This window comes from Calypte anna, chromosome 5A, assembly GCF_003957555.1.
Source record: "Calypte anna isolate BGI_N300 chromosome 5A, bCalAnn1_v1.p, whole genome shotgun sequence".
Classification (NCBI taxonomy): domain Eukaryota; kingdom Metazoa; phylum Chordata; class Aves; order Apodiformes; family Trochilidae; genus Calypte; species Calypte anna.
In genome coordinates, this window is record NC_044251.1 from 36,448,139 (window position 1) to 36,468,180 (window position 20,042).

At 39.9% G+C, this 20,042-nt stretch overlaps 1 protein-coding gene across 1 annotated transcript in view; it reads right to left on the reverse strand.

The window, feature by feature from the left end:
- The window catches only part of LOC103535033 (nesprin-2), a 177,863-nt gene that overhangs the window by 104,780 nt on the left and 53,041 nt on the right, over positions 1-20,042 (reverse strand). The window contains exons 29-45 of the mRNA XM_030452086.1: positions 18,620-19,218; positions 17,588-17,767; positions 16,464-16,614; positions 14,615-14,773; positions 13,762-13,923; positions 11,010-11,111; positions 9,535-9,735; positions 8,664-8,829; positions 7,808-7,920; positions 6,994-7,196; positions 6,502-6,621; positions 6,116-6,404; positions 5,318-5,487; positions 3,077-3,389; positions 2,184-2,348; positions 1,194-1,550; positions 552-689 (exon numbers count right to left, since the gene is read on the reverse strand). Of these exons, the coding sequence (XP_030307946.1) occupies positions 552-689; positions 1,194-1,550; positions 2,184-2,348; positions 3,077-3,389; positions 5,318-5,487; positions 6,116-6,404; positions 6,502-6,621; positions 6,994-7,196; positions 7,808-7,920; positions 8,664-8,829; positions 9,535-9,735; positions 11,010-11,111; positions 13,762-13,923; positions 14,615-14,773; positions 16,464-16,614; positions 17,588-17,767; positions 18,620-19,218 (3,588 nt within the window). The remainder of the gene's footprint in view (positions 1-551; positions 690-1,193; positions 1,551-2,183; positions 2,349-3,076; positions 3,390-5,317; positions 5,488-6,115; positions 6,405-6,501; positions 6,622-6,993; positions 7,197-7,807; positions 7,921-8,663; positions 8,830-9,534; positions 9,736-11,009; positions 11,112-13,761; positions 13,924-14,614; positions 14,774-16,463; positions 16,615-17,587; positions 17,768-18,619; positions 19,219-20,042) is intronic.

Genomic DNA, 20,042 nt, shown 5'->3' on the forward strand with positions numbered 1-20,042 from the left:
GTAAAAGTCACAGTCCAAATCTAAGTTTACTAAGGGACACCACACTGCACAAGCTGCCTACTCTATCTTCAGTTTAGCTTACTGAATGAAGGAGAAGGATATGGTAATTCAAACCCAGAGTCTTGGAAACACCTGCTCAGATCAGTTTACTGGATTGGGAGCTTAATCACTATGAAACACAAACCAAAGAGGAGTAAGTTGTCACATGTTTTTTAATACTGTCATAGAGGTTTCTGCCTTATCACATTTGCCAACTCTTATCTATTGATCTTGCTCCTTCTTCAGAAATCTCAGTACTTCTGGTTGCCACCCTGAGTGGAGGAGATCCCTGCTTACTGCAGGAGTAGATGACCCTTAGAGGTCCTTCCCAACTCAAATTACTCTATGATTCTATGGGTCTGTATTTTTTTCATTCTTTTCATCAGGTAAGGAAAATAAGACTCTGTAGGACTACAGATTCTAAGGAACTGCATGCACATTTCTAGTGAACAGATACATACACACACATGCATATAAATATTGACATGTATTAGAACATATTTATCAGATACCTTAAAAGTTTGCCCCAATTTGTCCTTGCTTTGACCTTTGATACCCTGTAATGGGCTGTCGGACAATACACTGCTTTCCTCCAAAAGTGGATCATTTTGCTTCTCTTTCTCCAACATATTTCCATTTACATTTTGACCCTAAGAGAAATGACACAAAAGAAACCTGCCTGTGGGACTGTAAACATTGCATTTTAACATTAAGTCTCTGAATGGCAAAAATTATTATCTATGAAAACAAACAGGGCAGATATTGTGCTGCAGTTCTAAACAAGCCTTATTGGTTTTAAAGAAGCTCTCAAAGTTGTTTGGCAGAGGCATATCTGGAATTTTCTCACCTATACACCTATATACCTTCCCCCTGTGTGTTCTGACCAAGGATACCTGCTCTAATTAAGTGCAAGAGGAAACCATATGCAGATTGTGTTTAAATGGAAAACTACAGTTTTGAATAGACACTACTGGCTTTTTACAGACTTGTTATAACAAATTAAGGGAGTTCTCCACATCTATTATTTATAAACAAATATTTACAGAAGGCCTCACATCAGTGAAATTAACAATGCAACATAAGAAAGGCATTGGAGACCTAGATGCCTCTTCAACCAGTCTTCCACTGTCATTACTGTCAACAAATATACTCACATCATGTATTTCCAAAGGTTCCTTCAACCCTACTGTTGTGCAGCTCTCTTCTGCAGCAACAGGTGTATCAGAAGTGCTCTGTACCACTCTCTTCATCACTGTATCTGTTGTATTTTCTGCTTGTATTTCATTACCAAACTCATCTTTTAACTCAAGGACTCCACTGAAAATATTTTCCCTCTTTTGCTTGACATTTTCAAGTCTTTCTTCCAGACTTCTGTGTTTATTCTGAAGTGCTTCAATCTCATCCTTAATAAACTTCTGTCCTGGTGAAGAGGTGTTTTGTTTAACAGTTTCTGCTAAAACCAAAATCTTCTTTAATGTGTCTTCACATCGACCAAGAGGTGCTTGTTGTTCCTTTAATCAGGAAGAAAACATTTCATTGAGAAGTGTTATCACTCAATATACTTAATGCTGAAATATAAATGCCATCACTAAAATCATAAATACATGTTATGAACAACAAACTGCTGAAAACTACACATAGACCCTTAGTCAAATACTAAAACAGTAATTTTAAGTCAGTCGTTTTTATGCGACTTTACCTTAAGCAAGTATTACAACAATCATAGAATAATCAGATAGTATGCTGTGAGGTGCATGGTGATCTTTTCAAGTTCTGAATGATAGCCCCCTCTCCTATTCCCTTTTACTTATTAGAGGTATAGCAAGTTCTAGAGGAAGAGGAATTGCAGTAACCCATCTCTAAACTACAGTTTCAGCTTTTACAACCTCCCTACACTACAAGACAGTTATCCATGCTGCCAAAGTGCAAAAGAATATGTACTCATGGATGGACACTTCTTAAAACTGCACTTGGCTCACAGACATTTTCCTACGTTTTCCTCCCAGGCTAATTTAAAGACACTCATCAACACCAGATTTAAACCCCCCAGGTAAACAAGCTGAAGAAGCCCATGTGTGCGAGCTAATCTACAAGCCCCAAGAGCATGTGCCCCCTTTCTCCATGATGCAAAACCTGTAACATACCTGTGATTTCAACTCGTTTTGCTCAGCTGATTGTTGTTCCATTGCTGGACCTTCACAATCAGCAAGCTTCTCAGAAAGAGTTTTCAGCTCAGTGCTCAGGCCTGCTACCATATCCTGAAACTGCTGATGCTCATGAACATGTATTTCCAATGTCTGCACTATGGTCTAGGAATCAAGGAGTTTCTAGAATTAGTCCACGATTAACTCAAACAAGTACAACCCACAGACTGTCACATCTTTTCCAGGAACTCCAGCACCACAAAAAACTTGCTTGTTTCCCATAAAACATCCAGCTAATCACAGGTGCACAGAAAATTTCCCTCTTCACATTGCATCATAGAGTCCACTATAAACAAAATCTTCACTAGTAGCAGGAAGCAAAAGAGTTTGTATACCATAAAAATATACTCACAGAGGGCTATTTTCTATCCAAAATGGATAAAAGATTAGATTAGAATGCCACATGGGGTGCAAATGCAATTTGCACTGAATTGTGTGGGACTAGTAACAAACAAGATGCAGGCAAATCCATTCCTCCTTCCAAAAGGAAAAAAATAATCTACAGGAGCTTGGGGATGATAGGAACAAAAGCTTCACATTACAGCAGTCTAAATCTGTTTACACAGATATAAAACAGTATTGTTAATTTTTACCTCAGCCTCATTTTTTTAACATTTATCCCCCTACAAAGCACAAGGCAGTGAAAAATTTGAGTTTCTAGTGCTATTTTTCCTACACTAAGAAAATTCCCTATCTACATCAACAAAGGAACTTCCACCACTCCCACTTTTACCCATAAATTTGCCAGCTAAATGAAAGTATCAGCAAACAATGAGACCTGCAAACAAGAGGCACAGCAATAATCTCATAAGGAAAGAGAGTCAGGTTCTCACCTGTAGCTGGCTGAGCAGATTTTCATGTTGGTGCTTTAATTCCAACCATTCCACCTCTGTGAAGGAGGGATCCTCAGGGTGACCCTGTGAGTGATCTCCCTGGCTTTTCAATTCATTAAACTGGAAAGTTAAGTCTTCTGCTTTCTGCAGGAGATCAGCATAGTTTGTCAGCTGTGCTTGCTTCTCCTGCAAACCAGGCTGAAGGGCAAAACCTATCTCTTGTTGCTGTTTCTCCAGTTCAGTAAGAGCCAGTCTCAGATCTTCTTTGCTTTGCTTATATTGCTCCCTGTTGAATTGAAGTTGCTCTTGAGGGCTAAGAAAAATATTGCATAAAAAAAAAAAAATTATTCCTTACCTAGAAAATGTCAAATTGTGCACTAGCCAACCATAAGAATTAACTTTAGCAAACTAAATGCTGTTCTTCAAGTTTTAAATTACTGATCAGCTTTAGACTGGAATTTTCAAGGTCATGAAATTGAAAAACACGGAAGTTACTGCTGCTGAACTGGACTTAAATGCAAGACAGTTTCTAATGCCCTAAATGTGATGTTCATGGTCTGTAGTTTTCCACTTTTCATTACAGCACAAGCGTTTAAAAACTACAATATGGCTATGAATCTATTTTCCTTGACAACTTCTTATGATGGTCTCCTGGCAGGAAATGTTCTGTAGAAGATACAAATCACACTGTTTAAGAAAGGGGTGAGGGAGTATATTACAGACAATAAAACCAGCATATGCAATATGGGTCAAGTTAGTGCAATTCAGTGTCTGCTTTCTGGCCCCTGATATCAGATTTTATTTTGTGTGTTTTATAAGCATGCACACTGCAGGTGAACAGGCTGCATTTGTCCACAGGGAATAGGCAACTATGATCAGTGAGACAGAAGTAACATTTGTGTGTTCACATTTAGTGATGAAGCTCAGATATTTTCCAGATGGAACTTAAATGTCAAAATTTGAAAATCCAGTTCTACACAAACAAGACCAAACAAATGAAGTTTGGTAATAACTCTGTAAAGTACAGCAGGATAAATGAGGACAAAAGGAAATCTTAAGTGTTTTGTTTTTCACCCCTCAAGACTCATATTTTTTGGCAATTGACAAACAAAGCATAGTCTTACATATGTTGAGTACTCTTGCTTCAGGTTCCCTATTCCAGATTCACACTGCTGCCATCACTGTGTCACAGCTGTTTTTCACAGGTGTGATCCTGCAAGGTCCTGAGCACCTCTTCATATGTGCTGAGAACCTCATCACTTGTCTTCAGTGTTCTGTAAATGGGATGCTCTGCGTTCTGCTGTGTTGGATCCAATCTAACCAAAGATCTATCTTTCTGAACACTACTTGTATTGCTTGTACTCAGCACTCAGAAGAAGATAACTCAATATTCTCAAAAATACTTCTTTTTAATAATTCATTCCCTGGTCACTTTTTAAAAAGTGTACAGTGGAGCTACTCTAGTTCTCATTGATTTCAACAGCCATGTGTCCCAGTGATATTTATTAAAAGTCAGTTCAAGCACGCTGCAGCAGAAAAATAACCTTGAAAGTGTCTGCATGTGCAAAATCATAAAGTCAGCTTATGTTTACACAACACAACTGAAATCATCTGAGAGGTTTTAAAGGATCAGTTTGGCTCTCAGGCACAGCTACCACAGTGCCACAGACACTTGAAGTGCCTTTGCTACTTGCTGCCACAGCCAAGAAAGCCTCTCATAGAGCCTTAATAACTCCACTTTGAAAGTCCCATCCTCCTGAATTTACCCCAAACACACTGCTTCTCCTGAAGCAGTATGAATTTGTGCAATGGCAGATTCCCCCCTCTGCTGAAGGGGACAATGCCTGGGGCTCACTGCAGGGAACGGCCCCTGCAGTGGTTCAATGAGCACACTCTCAATGTGCAGTTTAATGAACCAAGGAGCATTGGGTGCCCATGTTCTTTTTTTCACAAGATTAGCTGAGCTACTTCCATGTTAAAAAGAACCTGAGGGGAGCTAGGCACATCTCACAACCTCTCTTGTCACTCTTCTTACACCTCCTGGCTACACCCCTCACCTGACTGTTCAACCCAAACTGTGACCTGTCCCTCCACAACACTGCAGGAATACCAATTTGTATTGCATAATAGAAATTCTCTAACCAAAGAACCCAAATTCAATGGAGCTGGTGCAGGAAGAAGAGAAGGAAGTAGATGTAGCAGCATATGATTTGTACTGCCCCTTGGCAAATTCCACATTACCTTATATATTCAGTGGCTGACTGACAGGTGCTTTGCCATTGAGTCTGGAGCTCAGAAATAGTCTGCTGAATGACTGGCTTCTTAATTTTATCATTTCTCATTAGAGTTTCCCCTACCATTACCATGGTCTGTACTTTGGCCTCTCCTGCATCTTTCAGTGCTGTGATTTCCTGCATTAAACAAGAAAAAGAAGCAGTACATATATAACTATTTTTGGTTACAGAGCAAAACTCTCCTTCCAATATATCACATAAACGATACATACACAAGACAGAACACCCAGTTTTAGAAAGTCTGGGACAACGAAGCTGAGATTTATTAATTACTCTCTACATAACAAAACTAATATCATGCTGAAAATAATAAAACTGCTCCAAATCTGAGGAAGAGATCTTTGTTACAATACCGTAGAGTGAAGTTCCATAGAGTGAAGCATGTAAATCCTAGCATCCTCATTTCTGGCTACTCTGTTAGGTGGTCAGCTACATTACTGACCTCCCTCTCCACAATGTAGGCTATGATGGGGAGGCATACAGCCACCAGCACGTGGTAAGTCCAGTGCTGTTCCACCCAGAGCAAAGAATCTCTTCTTATGTGCATAATAAAACATGAAAAAAACCCTCACAACAAAAAAAAAAACCCCACAACCTAGAAAAACCAATGTTCCCCTCCCAAAAAAGCCACAATACCACAGACAATTAGCAGTAACAGTATTTTTAGGAGGTACAGACTCATCAAGCATTCCCCTGATAATAGCATGAGCTGTGAAGTGGAAAAGAAATAAATTTAAAACTATACCTTTATCTGTTTAATCCTTTCATCTGATGGCAACTCATTTTCCTGTGAACTCAGGTTCCTAAGAGCCTCCTTGAGTTTTTTGATCCAGCAAGAAACATCCTGAGCAAGCTCTTCAAAATTTTGTCCTTTCACTGCAGGTCTCTCAGCACTCCCTGCCATTTCACTTACACGTGTTACCAGTGAATGGTATATACTGACCAGATCACTGACTTCTGAAATATTTTCATCTTCTGTCAGCCCAGCCTCCCTCAAGGAATTTGCTACTTGAGCTATGGAATCAAATGGTTTTCTGAAAAATACAAAAATTAATGAACATCCACTTGTAACAACATGGAGCCATCTTCTAAAGAAGAGAGCTCTTAGCAAGAGACCAAAGCAAACAATACCTCTGCATTAATAGCCCCTTGTAGAAGTTTTCAAGTTTTGTCTCATCTTTTTTTATCTCTTCTAGTTTTTCTTCTTGATCAGTGAGCCATTCTTGCAAGATCGTGAGGTTTTCTTCAAGGCTAAAGGAAGTATAAACACAGATCAAGATGAGAGGCATTATTACATGACTAAAGCCTTCTGACAGCAATGTTTTGCTGAAAGGTAACAGAAATACCACGTGCCTAATTAAGAAAAGTTTTAACCATAAGCTTAATTTTAAGTACCTTGGTTCAAGTCATTGAAACTATCCCTAAGAACAAGCTCCCATATAATGACAACTCTGCTGCAAAGGTATAAAACACATGAGGCACACAACAAAACATTAAGTACCCTTTACTAAAATACCGTATCAATAAAAAACAGGTTTGCTTGCCATTCAGTATGGCTGCTCAATAATGAATCATTTTGTGTCATTTGGGATGAAAGTGTCAGAAACTACATTCATTCCCTACCTACTGAGCTGCTGGAGAGAAGCACCAAGCTCCTTTTCCCGTTTCTGACATTTGGAGATCAATCTTTGTAGTTCTGCTTCTTGGTCTCTCACACAGCTCTTAAGGTGGTTAATGCTTGCTTTGGGCAAGTGATGCTGCACTTTATTCAATAATGTTTTGACCTCTTGAATATCTCTGTCTTTGCCTTCAGATGTCAGGAAGTGCTGAATGAGAGCACAAACACAAGAAGCATTCATAAAATTTGCTGCTGTACAATAGATATTTATGTTATAAAAGTTTTTCAGCTCCTATTCTCTCCACCAATATTTTCTCAGCAATTCCAGTGTCTGAAAAGGAATACATGGTAGTTCACAGTTCGCTAACTATTCCACTTGTGAGAAGCTGCTAAAAGTAAAACAAGAAAGTTAAGCAGGTTTCTTTGTCTCTTTTTGATTGATTCTGTTTGACTTGGAGTGAAAATCTGGCTACAGCAAACTGAATGCCAAGTTTTTCACATTTGAGTGCAAGGTAGGTCTGAATTTCATTTTATCTTTTATATAATTGACTTTCTGCATCTTTGCACAGTGAAGAACTTGGTCAAGGTCCACTGCCTTTAGCTAGCTATGGTCCTGTCTCTCACTTGTCCAACTATGTCTCAGCTTGAAACCTGTTACTCCACTTGAACCAAGTTCCATTTGCGTTCCACTTACTGTCTTTCAGCTTGAAGTTACAAAACCACTGCAGGTGAATTAATTCTAAAAAATAAGGTCCTGTGTAAAAAAGTAAAGCTCCAAGAACAATCAGCTTTAGAAATTACAACATTTTAATCCTTTACCTTTAGCCTCTGCCGTTTTTCTTCCATCATTGGTTTTGTTTCTGAGGGGTTAAAACAGTCCTTCAAAGACAGCTGAGTGCTGCTGAACCAGTCATTGAAATTCTTACACTGACCTGAAAAAAGATAGATTCCAATTTTCTTCATTAACTGTATTCTGTAAAAGAATATCCTATTTAACATGAAGATTTCAGAGAATTTGTAATTAGGTTTATCAGTGCTACTGACAAAGGTTGCTTTTCCCCACAGACCAAATGACAGAAAATTCTGCAGTTCATACATTTTTTTTTACTGAACATTAACAATAAATATAACTGTTCATTTGGTAGAGACAGTCTGCTGTACATAGCAGTTTCAGTAAACAAGATGTGGATTAGTCTGCTGGTAACTTTTCTCCTTTCCAAACAAATAAATTTTACTCAAAAACTATTTGAAGATAAGACAACCTTTGGGCCTAATTCTACATCTGGACAATCCTTTGTCTTCATAACACAAAAAGTAACTAATAATGCTATCAATTCTTGTAACTAAGATTAAATGAAAAGTGCCTTGAAAGAAAAAAAATATTTTGTTTCTGTATTTTTAAATGAAACGTTCTGACATTTGTTCCTAAACTACACTTTATACTTCTTTAACTATTTTTTTAAATGTAAAAATAAGAAAAGAAAACTACTTTGATTCAGATTGAGTGGTCTGTTGGAATCAAAAGCCATTCTTTATCTTGTTCAGAACCCTGAAGCCGTTTGAGATATCAAAGATATTCCAGACATTTAAGCAAAATAGACTTCATAACCCTTTAAGTGATTATGACGGACAAAACAAATCTCTAGAGGTACATAAATACGACGTGCTTGCTTACGGTTCAAAACACCAATAAAGTGATCTTGAAACACATGCTTCTTCTTGTTAAATAAATCAGTGACACATTTAAGTTGCTGATTTAATTCATACACATCAGGACAATCTGTCTTTTCTTGAAGCAATGTCACATGGTGCTCTTGTTGCAGAATTTTCTGGTGTATCTCCTAAAGCCAAAATAAAAAGGATAGCTCTTAAAAAAGAAAATTTTGAAGCTCACTGTACAGAGCTGTTTCAGTACAAACTTAGCTGCTATTGCCACTATTCCACCTGTAAAAGTCTTACTCTGTATGTCAGGTCCCTGGGGGCTGACAGATAGAGGGAGCTATACCTTTCTTCCAATGCCTGCAATTTCACTGCCTCAAACTCTAGTGATTTGACACCCAGTATGTGCATAACTCACTCACTGTTCAGCAAGAGGTTTACCTCTTGCCATCCCTGAAGCAGGAAGAGGCTCTTTTTTCACCTCTCTCCCTGGTACAGAGAGGATGAAAAGTTTGCTTCAACTGCCTACTGGTAGCTTCCCTTGCAGGGGGAAAAAGGTGGCACAAAGACAACCTCTGTATGTTACCCAGTCTTGAGAAACATACAACCCAGCACTCTCCAGTACTTCTTCAATATATCTTGTACTGTTGTCTTGCCTCTCACTAACCATTTCCAATAGCTGCAAGGGTTAACTAACTACATCTGATAACAGCCAGTGAAAACAGGCTTTTCTTTCATTTTTCTGGCCACTTAAGGAAATATTCATCCCAGGCTTTTCACTGGAGTAATTCTACCAGTTTAGAACACGTACATGAGAAACACTTATCCACTTGTCCAGGAAAGAAATGAACAAAATTATAAAAGATGCATAGCTTGTGACATGTTACCTCTAATTTAGTAAAGATCTCTAAGGTGTCAGAAGGAGATAAAGCTTTTAAAAGTGATTCAGTCATTCCAATCTGTGTCTTGGCCAGATCAAGGTGTCCTTTTAGTTCTGCTGTGTTCACGCTGAGTTCACTGGTCCCCTGCTTTGCTGACAAGAGCTCTTTTATGAGCTCAATTTTTTGCACAACAGATGACCTGATGACCTTAAAATTGGAAATAAACATGTGTAAGAAATTATATTGGATAATTTTCTAGAGCATTACAGAAGTCCATGATAGACATAAAAAGCAATGAAATTATCTGAAGTCCGTGTATCTCAATCACACCTTGTTCCAGTTTCCTTCTCTCCCACTCCACAAACTGAAAAATAGTATTCAAGCCCTGCTTTTCTGAGGAGGAATGATCTCAGTTCATCTTTATTAGCAACACATTTACAGGTACTGCTTAACTAATTAAGTTATTTGTCAAGGTGCTCCAGTTTCTACTCCCAGCTGGATAAAGGCTTTCCATGTACTTCAGCTGCCATGAAAAAAAGAGTGTCAGCTCTCTCTGTATCACACCTCCCTGCAGTGATCTCAGACGGGCAAATTCCCCACACCAATTAATTAACCTGACAAGGACAGCGAAGCTCTGTCTCAGGACTAGTCACTAAGGAGCAATAGGTCCTTAACCTTAACCTGGAAACCCAATGGGATCACAGCCACAGGCTGAAACACCAGCCCAGGGGGCTCATGGCATCTGGTACTCCCGAGGAGCACAGTGTGCACAGGACAAGGTTGCTGAATCTTCTTCTAAGCTCCTGAGATCACTTTACTGAGTGCAGCTCCTCTGAGCTCACTGCCTGCTGAGAGTAAACACACCAAGAGCTAAAAAGGTCAAGCACCTGACAGACACTGGGAGCAGCTGCTTTGGGAACTGGTATAGGATCAAGTTAGGCTAACGTGGTCCCCAAGCAGTACAGAATGAATTATTCTTTGCTGTGTGAAGTTAACACAAAAAGGTCAAGATTTCTTTATGATATGCCAAAGGAAAACATCACAGTAAACACCAGTCTATGCAAGCTACTCACTGACAAGCTACATTAAGCCATATCCAGGCAAAGATACAGCTAAAAATGGACAGTCAGCATGCTGACTTGCAGGGATCCACAGCAGGATGATGAGGTTCACTGTGCCTTGTTGTTGGCCACTATCTAAAAGCCAGATATCACTGACACTGATGCAAAACAGCTGGGTCACTTATAAGTCCCTAAAAAATAGAGGACTAAGAGAGGTCTTTGTGTTTAAAATTACAAGTTTAGTTCTAACTGCCTGGGAAAAACAACAAATGGTATGTCACTGCTAATAGCCAGTAAAATACCTCCATTCTCTTTGGGTACATTCAAGGGAAACCAAGAAATTACTGTGACAAAGGCAACACCAGAAGCAGGGCTGTAGTAATGAGCGCTGGCATATTAGCTGTAAAAGCTTCTTTGTACCTGTAGCTCCAGCAGAGGTTCCTGACTATTCAGAAGTTCTTCTATCTCAGACACTGTGTTGTCAAACTTCTGGAGTTTATGTTCTTGGACTCGTAAGCATGCCTAAAGGTGGATAAAACACATTAGTAACTGTGTTTCCCCCCCAGATTAAATTTCTATGTTTCTGTTAGAAAATTATATTATTAATATTCTGATTTTGCATGTTGGCATATAGAGGTCCCACATTAGGTCCATTTCCTGATTTTCATTTTAGCAATTCACATATTTTTTTTGCATATAGTGTCAGAAACACTCGTTTCTCAGGCAAAGAAGTTGTTCATGCAAGTCTAACATAAATTTAACAATATTAATTATTTTTTACTTAAAGTCAAGAATTGGCATCCTGACAATACACTTACATAGGCATGTGATAAAATACAGTACAAGCTGTAATCAGTTTTTAAATGTAAATCCTTTGTGTAAGAAAAAGATTTCTACTCATCTGGAAGGATTTTGGAACAACCCAGTAATGTGAAAGTAAAATACCATTATCAACTGAGGAAACAAGATGCTGAAGACTATGGTAGGGAAGGCTCTCCCCCTGCAGCCTGTGGAGGACCCCAGTGGAGCAGATGTGGACCCTGCACCAGGGGAACCAGACTGTTCCCAAAGTAGTTTGTGACTCTCTGCAGCCCATGCTGGAGCAGTCTGTTCCTAAAGAATGGCACCTCAAGGGAGAGACTCAAGTTGGAGGAGTTTGTGGAGGACTCTCTCCCGTGGGAGGGACTCTGAGTGAGAGAGTAAGGAGGAAGGAGCAGCAGAGATGATGGGATGAGCTGACCACAACACACATACCTATCCCCCTGCACCACTGGGGACCAGGGAACTGAGAAATCAAGAGCAAAGCAATTTGAGCCTGAGAAGTAGGGAGATGGTGGGGGGAGATGTTTTAAAGGTCTGGTTTTGTTTCTCATTGTCCTGCTCTGATTTGACCAGGAACAAATAAGATTTCTTTTTTCCCCAAGTTAAGTCTGCTTTGCCTGTGACCAAAGCTGGTGAGGGATCCCTCCCCATCCTTGTCTTGACCCATGAGTCATTCCTTGTATTTTTTCCTGCCCATCCTACCTGGGGATGGAGTAAGCGAGCAGCTGCCTGGTGCTCAGTTCTGGTATGGGCCACCAATGGTGGTCCAATGTGGACAACATTGCAACACTCATGGTTTTGTTTTGTGGGTTGGTTTGGGGTTTTTTTTTTGTTATCAACATTAACATAGAAAAGTTTTTTGATCAACAAAAGAAATAATAATAAGTTGATAAATGAACCTGGCACCCTCTATGTTTCAAATAATTTTATAAAACTCCCCATGCACTGAGGTCAGTTTTCTCTCCTACTCTGCTGTTAGTGTAGCTCAGCAGAAACAGAAATTTCTCTCTCCCTTGTACTCTCCTCACCTCTCTTTCAAGAATTCTCCTCTCACACAGGAACAGCAGAATAACCTTAGTGCAGCCAGCTCCAACACTGCCCTTCCCAAGCACCAGGAGAGGCACATCAGGGACATGGTGACATCATGCCAGGCTTGAGCAATAACCAGGTAACAAAATGGCTCTTAAGATGTAGTTGCCAGCTGGTGCATTTTTACTGGAGCCCTCAGGGACCTGAACTACCCACGTAAATTCTAGCAATACAATGGGTAACGGCAATAATAATGTGACAAAATATCCACCTCTGCTCAGATGTACACTACTGTTTCACTGGGAAGACTTAGGCACAAAGTACACCTTGGCTTTTCACTGCTCTGCAAATTAAAACAAATAAGCAGTGCTAACAGTATCAGCAATGCAGCACATGAGCATATTAAAACCCAGGGCATATGCAGCATGTAGATACTGAGGGAAAATGTCTACATATTTTCAGACAGGTGGATGTGGGATATGTCTCAACCCCACTCCAGCTGGAAATTATTTCTGTTTAATAGATACTTGCTACAGCCACATTGAAGCAGCACAGCTGGTTCATTAATACCCTAAAGTCAGAAATTGAAATATTTATCCTTATGTATTAGGCTACACAGAGCTAGTGTGTGTGCTTTACACCCAACAGCACCCTGATACCAAGAATTAATGCTATAACATGTGCAAAAGGGGTATGGCAGCACAGGCTCTGCTGATGTTTGTCCCTGTGCAGCTCCTGGGGACCCTCAGCAGCCAGTCACTTATTAAGGCTGCATGAAGTTACACTGGGGAGCATATCCAAAGTATATTTGCTGGAGCAAATAAGACACCTCTGCAACCTCTTCTTCAACTGTGCATTACCCAGCTATTTCTGAGGCTCCAACATCTTTACTGATAGGCAATTTCTAACTAGAGAACTAATCACTGGCATATTATACACTCTCACAAGGCAATATATGCACTGCTGTATTCCAGACTAAAAGCTTTCCAGGCCTTCTCTTTACTCTGTGCTTGTATAACACAAAAAAAAAAGAGAGGGCTTTTGTAGTCTGAAACAGCATTTCCAGTGTTGTGTTAATTTAAATAATTTTAAATAATTCCTTTAAAACAAATTAGACATATATGTATATATATACACTATCTATCTATTAGTTTACAAGACCTGTATCCCCAGTACACTATGCAGTACCTTCACTGAATCTATCCATGAAGATGCAATTGCAAATGTTAAAACTTCCTCTGATATTGCAGTGCATGCATATAGTCCAAAGTCCACAGCACAAGAGTATTAATTAAGGGTAATAAATTTTCATCCAAATTACCTTCAACTGTGTGAGGTCCTCTTCACTCAGGCTATGATCTTCTGTGTTCTTAAGTTCGGCATTTGCCCAAGCATCAACCGTGCCAGATAAACTGAGAAGTTTGTCCCACAAAGCCTGAGCTCTTCCCAAATTATCACAGTAATTTTCAGTCTTTTCATTGATCTACCAAAATAATTATACACAGAACACACAGATACCAAAAATGTTGAATTATATGCTAAAAGCAAAAGCAACAAAATAAAATCTGAGTGAGACGGAAGAACCCACAGAAAACAAGTACAGAGAGGGAAAAAAATCTCATGTGTCTTCACAGTGAACTGGTCATGGAGAAGATATTTAAATCCCTGCCACACATGTCACCAAACATACCAATCACAAGGGCAGCTTGCCAGTTTTAAGGCAGGTTTAGGAAGGAGCCTTGCTCATTAATGTTTATCTACTCTCAGTAAATACCATCTAATCTCGGTATTGATGCACTGCTTAGATAAACAGTGGCAAACATTTCTCACCAAAAGCACCAGCACTGTAATTCTCCAGATTGTCTCTGAAGTCTAAATCCACAGAAATTGTTAGGGAAGCTTACAGATTCATGCAGAGGGCACAAATATTCCCTTTCTGCATTTCCTAGAATTATTTACTGTCAAGGAGTACCCATAATATAAACTACCTGAGATATCAGAAACATCACACAATAAGCACACTCCATGCTTTGCTCCAGCAAATACTTGCATTTATCTCCTAAGAATCATTGCCATACTGCACATAATTTATTCCAAATATTACACACATGTCAGAATCAATTACTATAATGCATAACAGACAAGACCACCCTGATAATTCACTTTTTACATACATCCAGCCATCTGTCCACAATAATGTTAGCCTCATTCTCAAATGGAGGCTCCTCAAAGCTTCTCATTTTATTGAGCTGGAACTGAAGGTTTTTGCAGATCTGATTTATTTTGTCTACATCTTCAGAGTGATCATTAAATTCCTCCTTTGCCTCTTCAATCTGTAAAAAACACCAAATGGATTTTTACGAGCATGTTTACATTTATTCAGTGGAACATTTTTAAATGATGTGCTGTTCTTTTCAAGCAACAAGAAACAACAGCTTGCACTAAATAATCTATTTAAATTATGTGCTATTAATACATCCTGTGTTGTTATATCCCTGTCATGCTGAGAGGAACATTCCCATCAGAAATCTGTATCAGTCTGTTATTGGCTGCAAAATAGATGAGTGGGAACTATGAATAATATAGTTTTGACTAAGAGAGCCAAATCCACAGTTTGCTTTCAAATTTGTGATTGCAGGATCCAAGGGGACTGCACATCCATGCACAGAACCTCAGTTACAGAAATAAACAATGCACAACATGGGAAGCAGCTGAGACACTATTGCCACTATAAAAAATATAACCTGGCATTCTCATCCTCAGGTTTCAAACTAATTTAAAAAAAGGTTAAATCCTACTTAAACATAGCCATTATCAGACATGCCATTGCTAGGGACAGAAATGTTCCTTTTTCCTCCTTTCTGTTTCAGCACTGCTGCTGCTTTGTGCTTAATTGCAACGTCAGTGTTTACAAACACCATGGAAGCGGGCTGGAAAAGGAACACTGACCTCTGGTGTTCGGCAAGATGCTACTCAAAGCTCTCCTCATTTCCCAGAGACAACTGTGACATCTTCCCACAGAGACCCTGCCAGCCCCTGAGACAAGGGGAGGGATGGCAGAGCAGCACCCACAAACCAGAACGAGGCAGAGAACTTTCTCTGTTGTCCGTTTACATGATTAGAAATAAAAAAAAATCATCAGCAACCAAGGACATGCCTTGTACTGTGCTGTGGGTATTATAGTCTGCAATTCTGAGAGGGGGAATTTAAAACCTCAGGGTGAGGAGAAAGGGTTGTGATGAGAGAGTGGAGTTTCCAGGGAAGTGGGGCCAGGGGGGTGCAGGAGGAGCCCCAGTGACACGAGGTGCCACAGGTCTCATGGGTGAAACCAAGAGAAGTCTCTGCCTCTCCTGGAGAAGGGATGGCAAACACAAACACCATCCCATTGCCTCAAAGAAACCACTTATAGTCCTTGACACAGCCTTGTGGCTCCTCTTCCTGATCCTCCATGCTCAGGGATGGCTGAAAATCTCTGCACAGCACAGCCAAACCCACAGCCCTGCCTGGGACCCGTGACAGAAGCAAGGAGAGGCTATGAATCTAAATTTTTGTTTATAAGCTACAGTGACACAGAGGATCAAGCACTGTCAAGAGCTGCCCTACCTATTAGCTTTGCTTTAAGGGGTAGTATCTTCTTAGTAACAAATGGCTAATTTTGGTACATTTACAAACTGCCCACTATAAGTTTTTAACTTGTTGGAAAATACTGAAATATTCTGAAGACATGTGGGTTTGGTAGAGCTGATACCTTATTTTCATACTGGATTACAGTTTTTCTGTGGTTTGATTGGTTGGTTTTGGCACTTTAATCCCTACCCTTTGACAAAACCTTGATTCATGAAGCAAAACCAGGCATGAAATTAAAACAAAACATGGGTATAGTCCCTATATGTATTTTGGAAGCCAAAGGGAAAGGAAGGTCTTACCATTTGCCCTGAAGGCTGGGCTTGCAAGGGCAAGCCTACGCCCAAACACTGCCAGGAAAGGCTTTTCTTTCCTTTTCAGTAAGCTCTTGTTACTCACCTTTGTTATGAGTCTGTTCAAATTCTCCTTCCCCATGTAAGAAGTTTGATGTGAAAGCAGAGTTTCCTGTTTCTGGATGATGCTGGTTAGATTAGTTTTGCAGCTATGATATTGTTTCAGGAGCTCCAGAGCCCTTGCACACTGCTCCTGGCTATTGAAAAAAGATGTATTATTTATGGCTTAAGCATAAAAAAGCAACCTCAGCCTCTTGTCTGCTTCCTTCTCCTGTACTCAGACATGTGGGGAGTTTGACAACTACTTTTGGAAGAGAGAAAAAGGGGGGATAAACCACACTTGTCAGAAACCCTGCAATATTTTGTGACACCTGGTGTGGTACTGGGACAATTTTTGGAATCAAAAATGCCTCGGATTCATATTTAACCATGATATGACCTGAGCAGCTCAGGTTTATAGGATACTCTTCAACCGAAAGGTGAGCCCAGTCTCCAGTACACTGAAATACAATGTGCAGCAGTACAGCTTGGGAAGTGGACAGTAGGAAATACCACCCCAACCTGCAGAGGGATATGGAAACAGATTAATCCCTCCAACCTATGCAGGCCAAGAGTATGAGCCAGAACTGAGCCAGTTCATGCAAATCATAAAGGCACATTTAAAAATGGCACGAGAAGGATGGATGCACTGGCTGCCTAGTCACAGACTTTCCCACTCCTCACTCTCTCAAACCAAGTTCCTCTGGTCTTTTCCTGCATAAGAGACTCTCCGTTTCCTCAGCTATTCTCTTCCATTTGTTTCAGTTTGGCCTTTCTTTTTGAATGTGCTGGCATAAAATTCATGGCAAAAACAGAATACACAGCATTCCCAGCAGCAGACAGGATTTTCTTTTGGATACCAACTATGTCCATCATGTCACTACACACCTGCTAAATGACAAGTCTGATGTCTTACAAATATATAAAATTCATTACCTTTGGCTGAAAATGTCTATGTGCAATTCTTGACTTTTTGGTAGCTTACAGCATCATAATAGTAACATCTGCTACAGTATCAGTATTGGTCATAAAGTACCATAAAGTATGGTCTGAGGCTTTTTTGCTGTTTCTTTTTACAAGCAAACTTCTTACTTCTATAATACCACTTAAAAATGTAGCCTTTCTTCTTACCATTCAGCAAGCAAGAGTTTTGTATCCTCCCATAACTGCTCTGTAACTCTGCACTGTTCATTTGCTTCCTCTGCTTTTTCCTCTTTGATCTGTGGCAGCTTATTAGCAATTTCTCGCATAGGTTTCATTTCAACAGCAGCACAATCCAATTCCTTTTCCAATTCTGTTAATGATTTTACCCTTTATTAGAAAAAAAATGAAATATAGACATATTAATTCTTTGATTTTTTTTCCCAATGTAATTATTAAGTTCCCTAGAGATTCATCCTGAGCTCCACATACTGACTATATTAAATGACATCATAAACGTCTAATTTGAGCTTCAGTTCTTGTAATTTGACACAGGCCTTCAGAGGACTTGTGCTGACCTAAACCCTTTGAGAAAGTAATCAAAAAGCCTAAAGGCCAGTAAGGTCTGTATGAACATTGTGAATTACTTTGATTTAAAAGGTAAGTGCATTTTGGGTGTCTTGAACTATGACCAAAGAAAGGAAGCTATGCATAGTATGGCATTTCACAGCTTCAAAAATGGTCACAGTTTATAAGCTCATCTCCCCACCACGCAAACAGTAGTGAATTGCTCATTCATCCTCTGCAAGGCTGCAGAGAGCTCCCCTGGTGCACACCAGAGACATACAAGTCATGTCAGTGCCTTTCTCAGAATGAGGTAAAAATCACACATGGCTTCTGCACTGTGGTTTCAGATCACATGCATCAGTGCTCAGCAAGGAGACTTCCTCTCCCTGTTTGACATTTTTCTTACTGAAAACCTAACAATCAACCTCCTTCTATTCTGTCTTCATCAATGCTGCTTCAGCCAGCCTCATACACTGGAGTTTAAAAGCAAAAATGGAGAAGGCTTCCTTATTTAGGCTGTGACAGAACAAATAAAACCTACGTTCACAGCTTCCTTCAGTGTTCCACAGATACTCCAAGACATATTTAGGTTTCAGTGCTCTACTGCAAAGTGACCACAGGCCCTCTGAGTTCACTGAAATAATGAAATTAAAGGAGCTGTAAAAGAGAATTCACCTTTGTTGAATAGCTGGAATTGTTGGATCCTTCAAGCCTATTTTGCTAATTCTGTCCCGTACATCCTGAATGTTTTTAAGGAGTTCACTATTTTTCGTGGAAAAAATCTTGTATAAGTCTTCCTCTTCTGTAAGCATCTGTTCATTTAAGAGACCAGAAGTCGTGTTTAGCTCTTCAGATACAGCCAGAACAAGGTTTTCACAGCAGGTCTTTCTCCCACATTCTGTATCTTCCAAGGAAATATCAACTGTTTTCAAGCGTTCATCCAAACATTTGGCCTCTTCTGTCATATGAGAAACTTCTTGTGCAGCCTCTCTCAATGCTTTTCTCTGTATTTCAGGTTGATCTGAGGCATCTGTGAGATGTCTGATTGCAGACTGTACCTTCCTCAATGAGGCCATAAAAGCTTCCAGATCTTTAAGGACTGTCTCACGTATCTGCATTTTATGGCTCATCTCTTCAAGCTGGTTTTGATAATAAATCATAATTTTACTTGCAGCTTGCAGATCTATTGGATTAAATTCATCCCTTGCTGAACTATCTAGGTGTTCCAATTGCTTGCACACTTCAATCTGATTTAATATGGACCTCTGTAGCTCCTAAAATTGAGAGAACAATCAACAGTGTCAGCAAGTGGAAGAAACCCTGTATCCTGCATTCAAACCTGAACCTGTGACTATACACAAAATTATATTCACACTAAAATAAGTGTGCTCATCAGGGTGGTTAAGAAGGAAAACCTCTTCTTTCTTACTCTGGACTTCGGTGCAGGAAAGGAAAAAGAAGAAAAATCAAATCAAATGGTATTCCACACACGGGGAATTTGGTCAGCATTAGAGAAAGCCCAAGCCACTCTCCAGCAATCACAAAAAGGAAAGATGATGAGATGGCTGAGACTGCAGACTCTCACCTTGGGAGATCACTTAGAGCAGGCAGGCACACACACATTTGCTGTCTGCCATCTCTGAAGTCCTTCATGCAATAGTTTTGGAGGAGACTTACAGGCATTTAAAAAGCTCTTGCTGAAGTCTGTGTGCTGCACTGTTACAGCTCCCAGACACAAGCCCTGAGTCAGTGTTGTGAAATGCCAAAGATGCAGAGAGCTGAGGAAGAAGGCAGGGCCCACTCATTTAAAGAGAATCCTCTTGGAGAGAGTGCCTGGGCTCTCTGCCCTACAGCTTGAGAGCCCAACACCCAGCTTAGCTTGGGAGCCAAGGGCAGACACCAACTCACAGCTCTGTGTTCAGCTCAGAGTGCATATCAAGAACAAAACATGTTCATCCTGCCTGACAGAGAGACCAGAGCCCAGGCATGAGAGGCTGACAGCAGATAACAAGTTACTGCATACATGCAGTGCTTCTAAAACCATCCTGAGGTACACTCAGAAACCTCAGCAGATGTAACAGGAGGCTTCATATCTTAG